The following is a 17,649-nucleotide window of genomic DNA, read 5'->3' as shown; positions in this document are numbered from 1 at the left end:
CAGTTGACTTTCCTAGTATTGATGCTATCATTGACTCTGTAGGAGCCTGTATAACCCTGTGATTGTTGTTAATAGTATCTGAAATTTCATGGGTAGAACCTGCCTCTTTACTAGATACAAACCAAAATAAAGGCAGAGCTGATCTAAGGGCTTCAGAGGAAAAATTGTCCGTATACACCTGCTGTGGCATCATTCATCACTTGCCAGCAGACTTATTAGACAGACTCAAAAGCATGTGACACAGCCCCTGACCTAAAAGAAGATCCCATTGGGGCTTAATATCCAAGTTCCAGCCTGTATACCACCGATAATAATACATGAATTAATCAAGACAAATTTATTGAACAGAACCATGTTAGAGATTATAAGGGACACCAAAACAAAGAAAATATATCATCTTTTCCCTCAAGGAGCAGGAAAATTGGAAGACAACTTTACAAAACCATGAGGTAGCACTGAGTTATGCAAAGAAAGCAGGCTCTGCATTCAGACAGACAGACCCAAGTTCATATACAGATCAACGTGCCACTCATTACTCATATCAACTTTTCATCTTCTGTTTTCTTATCTATAAAATGGAGATAATAATGGTACCTACTCTCGAAGTTGCTATGAGAATTAATGGACATGGGAGTAAAGAATGAAAACTGAGAGAGTAAAATTGCTTTGTGGAAGAAAAGAGAGAACTAGAAAGTGACCCTGGGGATAATCCTAGAAGCCAAAAAGGCTGAAGTGAAATAAAAATGTTTAACAATAATTTAAAATTGAGTTTTTGCCATATGGAATAATTTCCTCCATTTCCCAACACAATCTTCAGCAAAATCTGTATTATTTATTAATGCTTTGTAGAGTTGATTTGTTTTAAAGAGATGAATCCAGGTTCTGAGTTCTACTTTGAAATGTCATGGCAAGAATCACAGCTGCTACAGAATCCCAGTCTTTCTCGGTTACATACACAAGGTGCTTGCCTATTAACAATAATAAACTCTATATGACTTACTGTTAATGTTGTTCAGAGGAAGGAAGAAATCAGTATGTGTTGGAGTAACCAAAAAAAAAAAAACCATTTTGTAAGAAGTTAGACTTGCCTAAAGGGTAAAACTTACAAGAAAGGACAGGAGGAGAGAAGACATTCCAAATAAAGAGACCTGCATGGGCAAAGGTGTGGAGCCAGAAGTATATATGGTGCTGACAGGGAATTCTAAAGAGAACTGTTTGATTATAACAGCAGCTGTTTGTTAGGAAACACTAAGATTATGTCTGGATAATTTAGGATCACATTGAGAAGAGGTGAAGCCAGGTAAAGTGTAGGAGGCAGTAAGCACTCAGCACCTGTGGGAAGGCTTAATCATGGAGATTTTGTTTAAAAATTTAATTGGATTGTGATAAGGGATTTGGACTGGAAAAATAGGAAAGTAAGACAAAGAAACCAAATAGGATGCTACTTAATGAGAATTGTAATATAAAAGACAAGGAAAACTTGAAACATTTTGAAGGAAAAAAGCAAGACTTAGTAAGGAAGATGGAAAACTAAACACTGAAAGCAATTTTGGGATGGCAACCTGGAACAAAAATGGTAGCAGAAACAGAAACAGGAATGTTGACTAGAGGAGTGGTTGGAAAGGAAGTAATGACTGGACGGAGTATTGAAAGTTTCAATAAGATTCTCAAGAGTGAGTGTCCTGAAGTCAACTGAAAATGGACCAGAAGGTGAAATGTTAGGGGTGAGCTTGTTAATGAAGTCATCATTTGCATAAAAGGGATAGTTTAGCCCTTGAAATTTTATGGTTTATGAAGGGCTTGAAAGTAGACAGAAAAAGTGCAAATGACCAAGGAAGAGAGCTGGATCACAGAAGGTTCTAGAAAGTGGGGGGGGGGGGGGGAGTTTAAAGAGGAATAACTTCTTACTTCTCATCGCAGTAAATGTCACCCCCATTCACAGTTACTCAGTCTGAAATCTGGAAGTCATCTGAATTCCTCTCTTCTTTTGTACCCCATCAGCCAATCTTGCTGAATCAACCGTTAAACATATACCCCATTCTATACCCACATAGCTTCCACTGTGGCTAACTCACCATTGTCTCTCACCAGAGCTATAGCAGTGCCTTATAAATCATCTCACTGCTTCTCTTGGCCCCCACAGTTGAAAATTCCGTGTATTCCTCTTAAAATATAAATCTGAGTGCACCATTCTGCTGCCCAAAGACCTTCCAAAGCTTTCTTATGACACTTAGAACAAAATTTGGGGTTCTTGCTAAGGCCTTCAAGGCCCTGGATGACCTGACCCAGCCTCCTTTGAGATCTTGCTCCTCACCACTCACCCTTCTCTCGCTACTCTCTAGACACCCTCACCTTTCTGGGCCGGTTTTTGCTTCACAGCCTTTTCTCTTGTTGTTCCCACTGCCTGGACTCCCTGCTGCCCACTACATATGTATTTTCATGGCTTACTTTTTCACTTGATTCATTCTATGAGTACTTATTGAACACCTTAGACATTGAGGATACAGCAGGAAGAAACAGACAATACTCCCTGCCTTCATGGTACTTCCATTCAGGTTGGGGAATCAGACAATAACAAGATAAATAAGTAAAATTACATTGTATGTTTTGAAAATAAAGACCTTTTAAAGCTACAACTGCATTGTAATAGAAAGCAGCATTCTATGAAATCAGGTATTTACACAATTTTCTTTAAACAGAGTTATCTTGTAGGCTGCAAATAAATAAAGCAGGGGACGGTAATGGTGCTAGTATGGGTGTGTGAGTTTGGTGGAGATGAGCTGCAGTTTTATAAAGAATGGCCAGTATAGGTGAGGCTTAAGCAAAGACTGGAAATTTGTGGGAACAAACCAGACAGTCAACAGGAAGCCACAAATTGTGCCTGGCATGTTCATGGAAAAGTAGCTCGAGTGGAGAAATGAAAGTTATGGGTCATATTATGCAGGACTTTATATGACTCTCACTTTTACTTGTGTTATTTTTCTTTAAAGAACTATATTACATAATATTATGTTACACATTTATCTTTCTATTTATTTATTTATTTATTTATTTATCTATTTAATATCCTTCTCTTCCCCACTAGAAAATAAGCTCCATAAAGGAAAGGACTTTGTACTGTTCACTGTAGCAGTGCCTGATCCTCTCTAGGAACTCAGTAATTTTATTGAATAAATGAATGAATGCAGGGGAGAGGTCTAGCCCATGTGTTAACTATGGCAGAGTGAAAACAGAAAGGGCCCTTCCATTTGGCAAGAAGATATTTACTAGTCTATCTTTTAGGGGTCCTTGATAATAATAAATTTGGGATGGAAGGCAAAGGAATGGAAGGAAAGAAGCCAAATAAAGTTGTATCATCCACTCATTAAGCTTACTCAACAACAATTGAATTAGAAAGGCATTATACAGCTGCCTCTGGTATGTTCTTTTTTTCCTCTCTAACTTATTTATGATTTATTTATCCTCTTAAATAGGTAACTTTACAAAATTGAGCATGTAAATTTGGAAACTGGCAAATCACACCCTGCTCATCTTTAACATAATTTTAATTAAGGTGCCTTAAGCCCCATGTTAAGACTTAACTATAATCTCATTTAATGTGTGGGAGTTATCTGTTTCTTGATTTAGGTGAAATCTTAGAAAAGATATATCCCTAAACACAGTTAAGCCTTAGAGATTAAAGCATTTCTAAAATAATAGGAATCAACATATGTGAAAGATCTTTGTAAATAGTATCAAATATACAAATAGTGTCATCAAAAGGAGAACTGTGTCACTTCTTGTCTCGGCTGGAAAAATTTCAGACCTTTTAAAGCTACAGCTGCATTGTAATAGAAGGCAGCATCCTATGAAATCAGGTATTTACACAATTTTCTTTAAACAGAATTATCTTGTAGACTGCAAATTGTTTATCCAAAATCTTTTCAAAATTTCTATGCTTTCAATCTAAAAAATAAATAAAAGGAAAAGGAAAGAAAAGAAAATGATTCTCCCCTGCAGTAGAAATGCTAAAGCCTTGTACAGGTAACATTTTGGGTTTGGGAGGGCATATCCAATCCTAATAGAAATAGCCCCAACAAGGCAGAGTTCAAAGCAGATAACTAAACAATAAAATGCAAAATTATTTAATATCATAAAGGCTTTGTTAATAACAAGTGTTCTCTGCTGGAAGTGCTGTCATTTTCGTTAATTTGGATACTTTCATCTTTGTTTGATATTCCTCATAAGGAGTAGTTACCAAAAGAAATTAACACATCCTGAAGAGGATCATCAAAGATCATAACAAAGTGGTTGTAACTAAGGGCATTAAATCATTCCTCTCATAAGCTTATTTTGTGGTTGCTGTTAACTGTAGTGGAAAATAGTCTATGCTGCTTATAAATGGATCAAAAAGTAGTCCAAAAATTGAGAAACTTAATATCAAAGTATCAGGTGGATTTTCCTTATATATCAGCACATCAGAAGAAAACGTTAAATTTTATGTTACATTAGAAATAAGGCATACATTTTAAAGTCACTTTCAGGAGTTTTTCAACATGAAAAAATAAAAAATATGTAGATTTCAGCCACTTATAACAGCATGCACTTGTTTACAGTGTAAGTATACACATGTTTTGAAATGGGAAGAAGTAGCTTAGAATCAGTTGTATTCCATTTTCCCTGCCCACAAAGTTTCTATTTCTCTTAATTTGGGTAAAATAGAAAATGGCAATGAGGGACAGCCACCCAGTTATTTTGTTGCTAGGTTACAAGTGTGCCTATTTAACCTGCTTCTTCACAGAGCACTGTTTCCAGAATACCATGTAAAAATATGCCTTTGTTTCCTGAGAGGGGAGAAAAAGAGGGTTGGACCTCCTCTCCACACTGTGTTTAGCCGGTTAGAGAGGGCATGAAAGGTGAAGGATACATAATGGGTAAGCTTCAGACACCATCAGCTCCACAGGTGAAAGAAGGGGTGGGGGTGGGGGTCCAGTATGTGTTCAGGGCTTCCAGATCAAGGAGCAGACAAGAGCTTTTGCCTCCCTGCCTTCTCCATTTTTCTCTTGTTTATTTCCTGTTTCCTGTTTCCCCACCTCCTCGCAGACTTACAAAACACATAAAGACACTCTGGTCCTGCTTTCCTGAAAGATACACACACACACACACACACACACACACACTCAGTCTTAGATCTAAAGAACTCCGTTCCCAAAATGTAAGTTTGTTGTGTGTGAGCCTAGTAAAATGGATCTGACAGGATTCCCAAAATGATGACAGACATTGCTTCCAAATGATGCAGTCCATGCTCCCACTTCCCCACCTACCCCCTCAGCATCACAAACACATCCCCTCACTTCCAGATGCCACCAACTTCCTGGTTCCTGCATTCAACACATTAAGGCTCTGCAGCCCCTTTTGGCAGCTTCCCTGGAATTATTTTCAGAAGATCAAGTGCCCCATCCCCCACCTCACAGATGAGCATCCCAACCCAATCCCCATATTCTTACCCATCATGCTTTGGGCCCCAAGCCACCACCTTCCCAAGATTCTAATTTCACTGTTGCTGACCTCATGTACCCCGTCTGCTGTGCAGCCACCAGGAGTGAGATTAGCCTCCTCAAAACAATTGAGGCTTGATGATTGCTCCTGCTGAATCAAATACTTGACTCATTTGTTAGAAACATTACATCCAGGTAAGATATGGATTTTTAAAATATCTGCACAAATGTTGGTGGAAATATATAAATCCCTTTAAAGAAACAATAGAAATAAATATGATGTTTATTATGACAATCATCCTTGAGATGCATATGAAATATAATTTTCTACATTTGCAGATTCTCTCCCTTCTTAACATGTGCACAATCTTTGCTGCTGTTAGGAACTCTCACATCTGACCTGGACACTGCTGCTCAAGGTCTTGTTTTCTACTCTATAATATGCCCTATGTTTTTGTGCATCTTTAAATAAAGAGCTTACTTTTTAGATTTCAGATAAAAGCGACACTGATGTTTCATTGAAGCAAGAAAAAAAGGAAGTTCTTCTTATGAACAAAGGTAAAAAAGAAAAATAAATAATTCCATTTACCTATATTAGCTGTAATGTTTGAGATATCTACAAAAAGGCTTACATAAAAGCCTGAGATATAGAACAGAAGTTGGTCAGCAATTTGGATTTAAAAAAAAAAATTTGTTTTCCAGAAATGGCAGGGGAAGTGGGGAGAGGATGAGTTGCCAACCTCGTGTGTTTTGAAGGGGCAGAAAGTTGCTTCCTGCCTGAAAATAGTGTCCCCAACACTGCCATGCTGCCTGATATTCCCAAAAGTAGAGTTATGCCACTCTCCACCTTGAATTCTATTTCAGAATTTTGCCAAAGATTGAGAACAGGTCTATAAATTACAGAATCTATTTTGAAAATCATAATGACATTTCCTTATTTTAAATCTTTTTATCCCTTTCTCACTTTTCATGATTCCTCTCAGATCAACAAACTCATTTATTAGTTACTTTATATCCATGGGATGTAATTTATCTCAGGTGAGAGACTTGAATTTATATAAATCATAAAGTTGCCATCTTATAATAGTCAATTCAAAGACAGTTTCGGATAGAGAAGCTGGAAACAAATTGGACTCAAAGAATTTTATTTTCTTAACATTCATTTATTGTTATTACTCTAATTCTTTTATTATATTATTCTGTTCTCTATTTTAATATTACACTATTCGACTCCAGCAACAAGTCCATTATTTTCTTTGTCATTGTCTTGTTCTAAAATAATTTTTAAAGTCTTTCTTACTCTCCGTAGTAAGTCTTAGCTCATTTTGATTTCATCATTCCCAATCCCTTTCTGGGAGGCCCATACCACCATTTTGTGTTCACTCTTGGTTTTAAAGTCTTCCTTCTTTCATACTTTGTTGCTTAGGTAACCTAATCAGTTATTCATTTACAACTTTATATTTGAGCCCATTAGACAGGTCCTTAAGAAGTCACATTTTTCCTTTTATATCTTAGGATGAATTGCAATTCTACAATTAGAGTTGCTTTAGAGTCTAATTTTAAAACAAATCCTTTACAGAAGGTTCAAACTATTAACTGTGCCTCCAAATCTGATCTGGGTTGGGTTTTCAAATTGTAATAAAATGGTTAATACAATTTTGATCCTAGAATTAATATTTAATTTCACATCCTCTTCCTGGGTTTGGCAGCAACAAATTGGGAAATGCTTTCAAATTTCTTTAATTACAGATCAGTTGGATGTTAGGTTAAAAATTTAATTTTGTATTCCTGTCAGTGAGTTAAACTAGTGGTACTGGCAGTATGTTTGGAAAACCTCTCGCTGTCCATTCTCTTTTCTGTTTCCCTAAAGGAACCAGGCAGTTCCTCAGCCATGTAACCACCATTAAAACTTTCCTTGCTGCTGGTCTGTTCCACCTGACCTTCAATGACCCTAAACTTCTTGGCAAAGATTTACTTGGTGGAAAAATATCTTGGTGGACAGATACCACCAAAAATTCTAAAGATAGACAGAAAAAGGACACATTGACTCATTGCTTTGATCCAAAGGGATCAAAGTGTTTCTGCTTCACTGTGTGACCTTAAACAAATCACTAGCCTCTCTGAACCTACAATTCAGAGATTCACTAAGTGAGAGGTCCAACTGACTCCAATTCTCTTCCGGCTTTAAAATTCAACTCTCGACTGGAGACACATGTTTTTATTCATAACTGTCAGAACGTCTTTGAATTGAAACCCAAAATGGAAGTGGGTGGGATACTAGGGAGGAAATGGGTGGTTGTCTGGGCAGAGGCCGAGGAGAGCAGGGGATCTTAGTCCTGAGCAATCAATTCTGTACACAATAGCAGGCAATAAACATTAGTTAAAAAAAAACCACAGTGTAAGTTAACAGTTACTCTTGGGCTATTACATACACTGCATACACTTTTCAAAATGATGATTATATATTGCCTTAAGAACATATTGGTGCAATTTTACAAATGGATTGCGAATGCAGGGGCAAATTACATATAGCTAGTTAATGAACTGCTAACATGTCTTCTGTTCAGTTTATTGTCTGATCATCAAAAGTTATTGTCTTCATTTTGTCTGTGTTCTTTTGAAGAAAAACAGGAGCTGTGCGATGTTGCTCCAGAAATAAAGAAAAACTCTTCATTATCTAACTGGGAAAGGTGAGTGTTCTGCAATTACACAAAGTCCAAGTAAGTGCAGTTATACTGTTGAAAAGTTAATTATCAATGTTTAAATACAAGAAGAAAGAAAATAATAGTAACAAAGGCACAGGACTGCAAAGATGATAAACAGAATAGAATACGCTGTATTTCTTATCTTTCTCTCCCAAACATTTTCATTTCCTTTTGTGGGGATTTTGAGATAATGAAATGCAGCAGATTTAACTTCCTACTCACAGCAAATAACTAATTCAAATTACTGTAATAGAGTCAGAGAACTGAAAATGTTACAGATATAAGGTGTGACTATGAAATCTTCAAGTGATTTTCTGAATGACTCATTATCTTATTGTCATATGTATATGCAATTATAATTATCATTGTATGTTAGAATTTTCTTGACATGAGACTCTTGTCATTTTAAAAATAAAATCAGTGGAATATTTTGGATACCCAGTAAAATTGTTTTCAGGGAAGCAAACTCTTATTCCTACTCATAAACCTACCTAAGCTTCTTTCAAGGCATTCAGACCCAGTTTCTTTGAAATCTGAATCCAAATCCTATACCCTTTACAGAGGAGTATGCTGAATTTAGGGCAAGGGAAAAACAGAGAAGAGCTTTCATTTTCCCACACTTGCTGCCAGAATAGTCACTCTAATAATTAAACCTAACCCTTTCACTCCTCTACTCAAAAGCCTTTCATAGCTCCCTTTTTTTTTTTTTTTTTCACATTTTAAAAACTTTGGTAAAATATACATAACACAAAATTAACTTTAACCTTTTTTAGGTGAGCAGTTGCCAGAATATATTCATCATCCAAAACAGAAACTCATACCCATTAAGCAATAAATCCCCAATACCCCTACCCTCACCCCTGGTAACCACTATTCTGTTTTCTGTCTCTATGAATTTGCATATTCTAGGTATTTCATATAAAAGAAATCATACAATATTTGTCCATTGTATCTGGCTTATTTCACTCAACATGATGTCTTCAGAGTTCATCCATGTTGTCACATATATCAGCACTTCATTCCTTCTTTACAGTTGAATAATATTCCATTGTTTGTATATACCACAAATTTATGCATTCATCTGTTAATGGACACCTGGGTTGCTGCCACCTTTTAGCTGTTGTAAATAATGCTGCTATGAATACCGATGTATGAATAACTTTTCAAGTCCCTGCTTTCACTTCTTTGGGGTAGTTACCTAGAAGTGGAATTGCTGGGTCATATGGTAATTTTATGTTTAACTTTCTGAGGAATTGCAAAACTGTTTTCCACAGTGGCTACACAATTTTACATTCCTACCCACAATATGAGTGTTCCCATTTCTCTGCATTGTTGTCAACACTTACCTTTTTCTTTTTTAAATAACAGTCATCCTAGTTGATGTGAAGTGGTATCCCATTGTGGTTTTGATTTACATTTCTCTAATGGCTATTGATGTTGAGCACATTTTCATATGCTTATTGGCCATTTGTATATCTTCTTTAGAGAAATGTGTGTTCAGATCCTTGGCCTGCTTGATAATTGAGTTTGTCGTTTTGTTGTTGAGTTGTAGGAATTCTTTATATACTCTGGATATAAAATTTTTTTTGAAGTAAATTACAAACTCTTTAGCATAGCATGAAGCCCCTTCCCAGATGTACCTCCTGCCTCTCTCTTTAGTCTCCACTTTGCTTTCCAGAGTTTCCAAATTACTTATACTTTTGTTTAATCACATATTTCCATCTCTTGATCCACACTACTTCCTTGCTTGAATGCCCTCTGCAGGTTGTACACCAGTCTAATATCCTTTCATTCTTCACATCTCATTTCTGGTTTTTTTTTTTTTTTTTTTTTTTTTGCCTCCTCCTGACTGTCCCAGGCAAACTCATGTATCATAGAGCCATTGTTGCCATGATCAGATTACGTTGTAATAAATTCAGTTTCAGTAATCATTTGTTAAATACCAACCATGTTCTGACATTGTGCAGGGTCTCAGTGACACATGGGTGAGCAGCGCTTCACAGTCAGTTGTCTGTTTGAATATCTGTCCTCCCATTGCATATAATCTCATTAAGGGCAGGTGGCAGATCTTGTCTTTTTCATGTCTGAGCCTCAGAGAGGTCTTTCCTGACTGCTGTATTCAAATTACCCAACGCTGTCTCTGAGCAAGTTACATCGTCAAATTATCCTTTTATTTTTTTTCCTCAGGGAACTTGCAATTTGAATATTTCTCATTCATGCATCTATTTCTTTTACTGTTTTACATTCTAGCTTGTGCATTCTCTATATTTCCCACTAGAAGGTAACTCGCTCCACAAGAGCAGGGAGCTTCTTGCTCTCCACTGTGTCCCTGGTGTCCAGATGACACCTGACTCGTAGCTGAATCATTGAATGAAAGATATGGTAATTTTCCCCCAATTCTGTTGCTAGGCCTTCTTATGGAAAATGCTTTAACCTTGAGTTATTTATTAAAACTTGAGTTAAAATTTGAAATTCACCCAAAAATTAATTAAAAGCCCCCCCTTTTTTTTGCATGGATTATTTCACGTATTACTTTTAGGTTTTTATGAGGTTATGGGTATGTGTGTGTTTGTTTTCTAAACTCTATTGCACCATAAATGCAAAGTTAGAACTATAATCCAAACTAAAACAATCTTAATGGAAGGAACGTGTCAAATTCATTACTAGTGACAGTGATGATAAAGAAAATCATAACAATATTAATTAGGTAGTATTTACTGAACACTTAATATTTCTAGGCATTGAGCTAAGTTTTGCCTATCTCATTTAATCAGCACAACTCTGTGAAGTAGGTACTGTTATCTGTGGCAGAAGAAGAAACTGATTCAGAGAAATATCTCTTGTGCTCTGCCAAATTGCATTTTATCCTCTACCCACCCCACTCCCACCCCCAGCATGAATTACCAGCATCCCTAAAATGGTATTAAAAAAAAAAAAAAAAAAGATAAAAGTACTTCCTTAACAAAATTTCATCACAAACGGTGTAATTAATGAGCTTTCAGACATTATCCAAGTATTTTTCAACAGACAATTAAGCAACAGTTTATATAATGTTCTTAATCTTAAAAACCTTAGCTGAAGTTAGACAGTATAATTAATGTCAAATTGTTAACAGTAGAAGTACATTCCCTTTGATAAAAAACATTATCCAATTTTTAAAAGGTCCATACATTATAAACATATAAAGCTCCCTAGAACTGTGATCTTAATTTATGGATGTCAGCATAAAAGGATTACAAAAATCTGCTTATTATCCCACAAACAACGTCCTGCATGATCTGGCGCCTATCTGTCTGCCCAGCTTCATCTTCAATATTGGCCCACTTGTTTTCTGTTTTTGTTGTTGTTGTTGTTCCCACAATACTGAAAACTTTGGGTCTTATTAACATACTGCCCTGTTTTACTCTTCTTCACTGTGAGTTACTTTCCATGCTGTAGCCAGTGGCTTTCAAAAGCATAATCTGATCACCTCCCTCCCACTCAGGAAACTCTTCTGTGGTGGTGCCTGTTTTACTTAGAATAAACCCCAGCCACATGGTCCCATGGTCTGATCACCCCACGTCTGTCACCTCATCTCTCTTCCTGTTCTCCTCTCTCACTCCACCCCAACAACCTGGGCTTCTCGCTTTGCTTGGAACACCCTAGATGATTCCACCCCAGGATTACACTTCACCTAGAACACTCTTCTTCCTCCAGACTTGAGCAAATATTCCTCTAAACTGGGTTCATCCAATTTGTGTTTTATTTCTGTTCATACCTTCTTCCAGGCTAAAGTAGAACTTTAGTTTAAAAGCCTCTTTTGGAAAATAAGAGGCATGGTACATGAAGTTGAACTGAATCAAGATTTGTCAGGGGTAAAGAGTAATTCCTCTAATTGAAAATTGATTTTAAATAACTGAATAAATGCAAATTTTCAGTATTAGATTTATTTCCTTACTGTCTTTTGTTGTGTAGTAACATTTCTGAATTTATTAGTACCTAATATGATTCTTACTTGAAAATTTTAAACCTTGGTTTGTTTTTTCCCAGTGTGCTGATGGAAGGGTTAAGGCCAACTTCTGGACACACAGCCAGTTTTTCTGTGAATGAGGATTGTAAAGTTGCTTCTTCTCTGAAAAAGTCTTCTCAAAGTACATCTGTCAGGGGCACAGTGACAAAACTGATGTCTAGCTTAAGGTAAGGCTATTTACTAACATATTTCCACATGCTCTGTTGAACTTTCTAAGCAATGGCAATTGCTAATTGAGTGTTCACATTATTGAGAAAATTCAGAAGAATGACTTTTTGACATGTCTCCTAAGTACACTGAGTTAGCTATTACCATGGGTTAAATGCTTCTTGAAATAAGACAAACAGCCGTTTGTTACATAGCCCGGCAATGTGGTGGAGGGTAGTCCTCACCTGAATGTAGTACAGAATTCTTACTGACTTGGGTTTCTTTTTTTTTTTTTTTGCCTCAAAAAAGACACTTCGGACATTCGTATGGATTTTTATGAAGTCTCTTTTTGTAGTTTTAGATACTGAGCTTACTGAGGGAAACTGGGTTTTATCATTTTGTTCAGTGTAGAATGCTAACGTTGTGGATGTAGTTATCTGAAGAATTAAATGTCTGGGACTAAAGTTAGGGGTCCATAAGATCACCTTCAGGTTCAGTGATTAGAAGGACTCATAGAATTCAGCAAAGTTATACTCACTGTTATGGTTTATTACAGTCACAGGATACAGATTAAAATCAGCGACAGAAAAAGGTGGATGGGGCAGAGTCCAGGAAAGACCACCTGTGAGCTTCCAGTGGCATCGTGCAGATAGCAATTAATTCTGCCAGAAATGATGTGTGACTACACACACAGTGTATTGCCAAGCATGAAAGCTCACGTGAGCCGTGATCCCCAGCTCTGTTGGAGCTTGGTCATATAGAGATGGCTGATGACCTATAGAGATAGCCTTCAGTCTCCAGCTCCTCTAGGGATATGATACCACATTGGCCCAAGCCCCCCCCCACAAATCACACTGTTAGCACAGACTATCTGATGTGGCCCAAGTCCTCCAGGAAACAAAGATACTCTTTTCAGGATATCCCAAGGGCTTAGAAATTCTCTCTCAGGATCAGGGCAAGGATGAACCCTTCCTTTGTAGTGTGCAGAATGTGGACAACTTCAGTTTGCTGAGTTAATCCTTTACTGCATAGTGGCCCAGTTCTCAAAGAATGGAGACAGGGAGGGGGCAAAGCCCAGGATTCAAGGACTTTCCAAATAGGGACTCATGACGAGGGGCTGGCAAGGGCTTTGGGATCAAGCCCCCAAAATTTGGTTTACAGAAGAGCACCTTGAAATAGCTGTCATATTAGTGGGCAGGAATAGTAGCGCCCCTAAGTTAGTGTAGCTAGTTGGATTTGTTGGGGTTCAGAGACCATGAGGGACCTGCATAGGGCAAGGGTCTCTGGAGGGCCATGAAAAACACACAGTATGCCCCAGCTGGAAAAGTATTTTCTCTTAGGACAGTTACCTTGACTTTCTGATCAGTGACTGACAAAATGTTCCTGAAGAAGAGACTTGGCAAAGAGGGAGCCACAGGAGGTAGGTGGAAAGAGAAGAACAGGTTAATGGTAGAGGTGAGGGGGCTGCAGCCTCTACTCAGGCCTCAGGCTTTGATTTGTGAAAGGAGACTGCCAACCACTGAAAGACATGAACTCAACTCTGCAGCTGCCCTGGGCTTTATGGAAGCCTCTGCAGCATCCGGGGCTGTGGGGACTATGCTCCCTGGGGCATAAAGGTCCCACCTGCTGTCCTTGAGCTCGTTGCTAATACCAGTACTGCTCCAGGAAAAGAAAGAAGCACCCTTGCTTGTATGTCAGTGGGTCTACCTTGAACTTGGCATTAGGACCCATTTTTCACTAATGATACTAGGGATTCAGAGACAAGTCATTGATAGAGAAATGAAGCCAGACTGCTATAATCCTGAACACCAAATTCTGACCACCAAATAGCAGCGGTATTGGCAGGCTTACTCTAGCCTGGGAATGGAACCAAGCAGATCAGACCTCAGTATTGAACAGATATCATGAGGTTGGAAAAGGCCACTTGTCCAATAATCTGGGTGAGTGTTAGTCACATACTGCCGGGGCCTACGGTATAGTTCCTGAAGAATGGGATTTTCCAAGTAGTTTCTTACCCTCTGTCAGTAATATTTCCAGTACTCAGCTTTGAAGTTGGAATCCTGGTGTGTTACGTAGTGCTTCTGTGACTCAGGGGTCCCTTGGTCACTAAGGCATGGTTGTATGCAGTAAATTATATATTATATATATTTGCCTATACGTATCTGTATAAATGTGTGAATGTCATTAAAAATGCATGGAAATGACCACATAGGCCACACGTTTCCAATGATTGGGATATTGCTACAAGTGAACCAGTCTTTGTTAATCATAATAGCCATCATTTTTGAGTCTTTATTATATTTTAAGCATTTGTTCAAGTGCTTTGTTCACGCTGGTTTCTTACTTACACAAAACTTTTGAGGTTAGTATTACCTTTATCTTTGTTTTATGGATAAGGAAACTGGAGCATAGAGAAACCAAATAACACACTAACACACCGAAAGTCACACAGACAATTGAACGGCTACTAAGGCCAGGGCTGGGATTTAAGCCCAGGCTCTCTGGTTTTGAATCCTACTCTCTTATCCACCAAAATATATGTATTTCCTTAGTATCCACACTGGTGAGACCTGGAGAAACCTATCTGAGAGTGTTATAGCAGATCCTGGATGTACAGCTACTTAGCGTTTTTTTTTTTTTTTTCCCCCTGTAAGATAAACCTTCCTTTTCAAGTTCACCATTTTCTTTATTTTCACTTTGCTAATTTTTGTTCTGCATCAAAGTGTAACATTTCTATTAATTTAATGAGTTACATGTGATTGAGTGTACTAAGACTTTAAAGTATTTTAGTCATTGAGAGAAAATTAAAGTTTCCCAGAAATCATTTTCCTAATAAACACATGGAATCTTTAGTGCTTGAAATCATCATATTATCAGCTGAGCATTATGAAAGCTGAATGCATTAATATATCAGCTCTTTTCTGTACCAGCTTGAATTTTTTGTGGTGATGGTTTTATAAAAAATACTCAGTAGCAAAAGAATTATAAAACACAGGCTTTAGCTGGAACAAAATGAGCTCCTCGTTTTGCCAATTTTCTCTTCTGCCTTAGCAACAGGTAGTATGTTCTCACATTTTACCAGTGAAAAGAGATTTCTTGTATTCTTTATAATGTTTTTCTTCCTGCACTGCACTATATTATATCTGTTCCACATGTTATTCCTTGTACTAACTAGAATTTGAATTCCTGAAGGCATAAGGGTTTTGGCTGACTGTGGACTATGCGACGGGCACAATGTTCTTTACAGTTAGAATGGTTTACCGTATTTACTTTGGGCATTATATGGTAAAGAGATGAAAGATCTTTTATATGGTAAAGAGATGAAAGATCTTTTAAAGTTTTAGATTATTTCCTCCACTTTGTGCACTTTGAACATTGCAGAATCCTTTTCCTTTCCTACATTACCAAGGTAGGGTCAAGCCACTTCTGTTTAATTAATGGTAACTGAACGAATTAATTTAAAAATTTAGTTTTTACTGTCCATTTTCATTACCCGATTGTTCTCAGCTTGGCATCTTCCTCTCTTAATATATTTTTTTTTGTTTTATATGTATTAGCTTATTTAGTACCCAAACCTTTCTGAGAATAGATTGGGTTTCCCACATTACGTCTAAAATATATTAGATATTGAAAGAATACTTTTAATTAAATTGAAAGGAATTAATGTAAAAAATAGTGAGTAGTATTGCTGGATGTTGTAATATTTTCAAATATTGTTTTATTTGTTGTAATATTTTCAAATATTGTTTTAAGTAAAAGTAAGTAATCTAAACCTGGATCCAGACTATTAAACTTTTTTGGATGGCCCTAAATAATGGAGTATTATCAAATTTCAAATCACTTTCAATAATGATGAAGAAAATAGAGAATATATATGAGGCTCTTAGGAGCCCTTCAACCTAAAAGCACTCTATACACTTTTTTAGATATGGTGGCTGGATTTCATAATCTTTCCAGGAATGAAATATGTGTCATTAGGTGATTAATCCTAGAGGAAGCTGCCACAATGGAGAGGCGGGGACACTTCTGCCTTCTGACAAAATATAGCACCTGTAAGAGCAGTGCCACCACTGTTAAAAGAACAGGGTGCATGTATGATTTCTAAGAGTACCCATGGAGGCCCTGATAAGTCCTTTGGCTTTCTTAGGGAAAAAGTCAATAAGCTCATATCTAGCCTGTTTTCCCCCAGACATTTTGCAGTGGCTGAGTTCTCTGTAGAGGGCTTCTCCTCAGCAGAACACCCAAGTAGGTTCAGGGTTTTCTTGGACAGTTTGGTATGCATTGCTGGACCTTTTGAACCTACACTATACATCTTTTTTCTCCTAACTTTTTATTTTGAGGTCACTGTAGATTCACACCCATTTTTAAGGAATAATTCAGAGAAATCCCATGCATCCTTTACCCAGTTTCTCCCAATTCTAACATCTTGTAAAACTATAGAACAGTGTCACAATCAGAACATTGACATTGATACAATCAAGATTTAGAACTTCCATCACCACCAAGCTTCCACCTGTTGTCCCTTTATAGCCACACCCACTTCTCCCCTCCCCCTCCCAGTCTAAGCTTTCTATTTCTGTTACAAAATATTTGGGGGCACGATTGCTGACCTTTGTCAGGATGTTTAACACCCAGCAGACAGAGTTGGCTCTGGCATGTGAGTGCCGTGTCTTTTGTCCCAGTGTATTCCCATTTCTGCTGTGCTTATACTCCTAGGGAGATTCTTCTGTATTTTTTTCCTGAGTATCAGCTACCATCAGAATTTGACTACACATCTCTGGAAGAACTTGTGGCAAGTTCTGAGGTAAGTTCACTTTTTTGGAACTCTGAGGGAAAGACAGAATAGCATGAATTTAATCTCCAGGGAAGAATAATATAAAATGCTGTCATTAAAAGGATCTAGAATGATTTAAGTGGATTGGGATCTTTGTACCAATTCGATGACTCAGAATTAAAGCCACATTTGATACCACTGTGGGCAAGGTTTACATAAGCTTTTCAGACATCAAAAGAAACTGTACCTAGTCCCTGTCTTCCCCCTCACTCATCAAAAACAAACTTTCTATTCCTTAGATACTCTACCTTAGAAACGACCCTTTATGAGGACCTGGGTTGAAGGGCGGGTAGGTCATGTCAGGTACCCTGAGCACTAGTCTTATAAGAATCATTAAACCGTCATTGGGAAATGTGAAGAAAATTGTATTTACTAAGTCTCCTCTCGAGAACAGTACTGTATATGTTTGGAAGAAGACCTTTGATTGGCTGTCTGGGGTGCAGGGCTGTGGTGAAGCCAAGGGAGGTGTGCAGGCCT

General features: G+C 37.5%; 1 protein-coding gene across 1 annotated transcript in view; it reads left to right on the top strand.

The window, feature by feature from the left end:
- The window catches only part of MORC1 (MORC family CW-type zinc finger 1), a 192,173-nt gene that overhangs the window by 159,659 nt on the left and 14,865 nt on the right, over positions 1-17,649 (top strand). Inside the window, 4 exon segments of the mRNA XM_037812224.1 lie at positions 5,966-6,035; positions 8,101-8,167; positions 12,212-12,358; positions 17,055-17,142. Of these exon segments, the coding sequence (XP_037668152.1) occupies positions 5,966-6,035; positions 8,101-8,167; positions 12,212-12,358; positions 17,055-17,142 (372 nt within the window).

Source organism: Choloepus didactylus, chromosome 1 (assembly GCF_015220235.1).
Source record: "Choloepus didactylus isolate mChoDid1 chromosome 1, mChoDid1.pri, whole genome shotgun sequence".
NCBI classification, from domain to species: Eukaryota; Metazoa; Chordata; class Mammalia; order Pilosa; family Megalonychidae; genus Choloepus; species Choloepus didactylus.
This window is presented reverse-complemented; position numbering and strand designations above follow the sequence as displayed.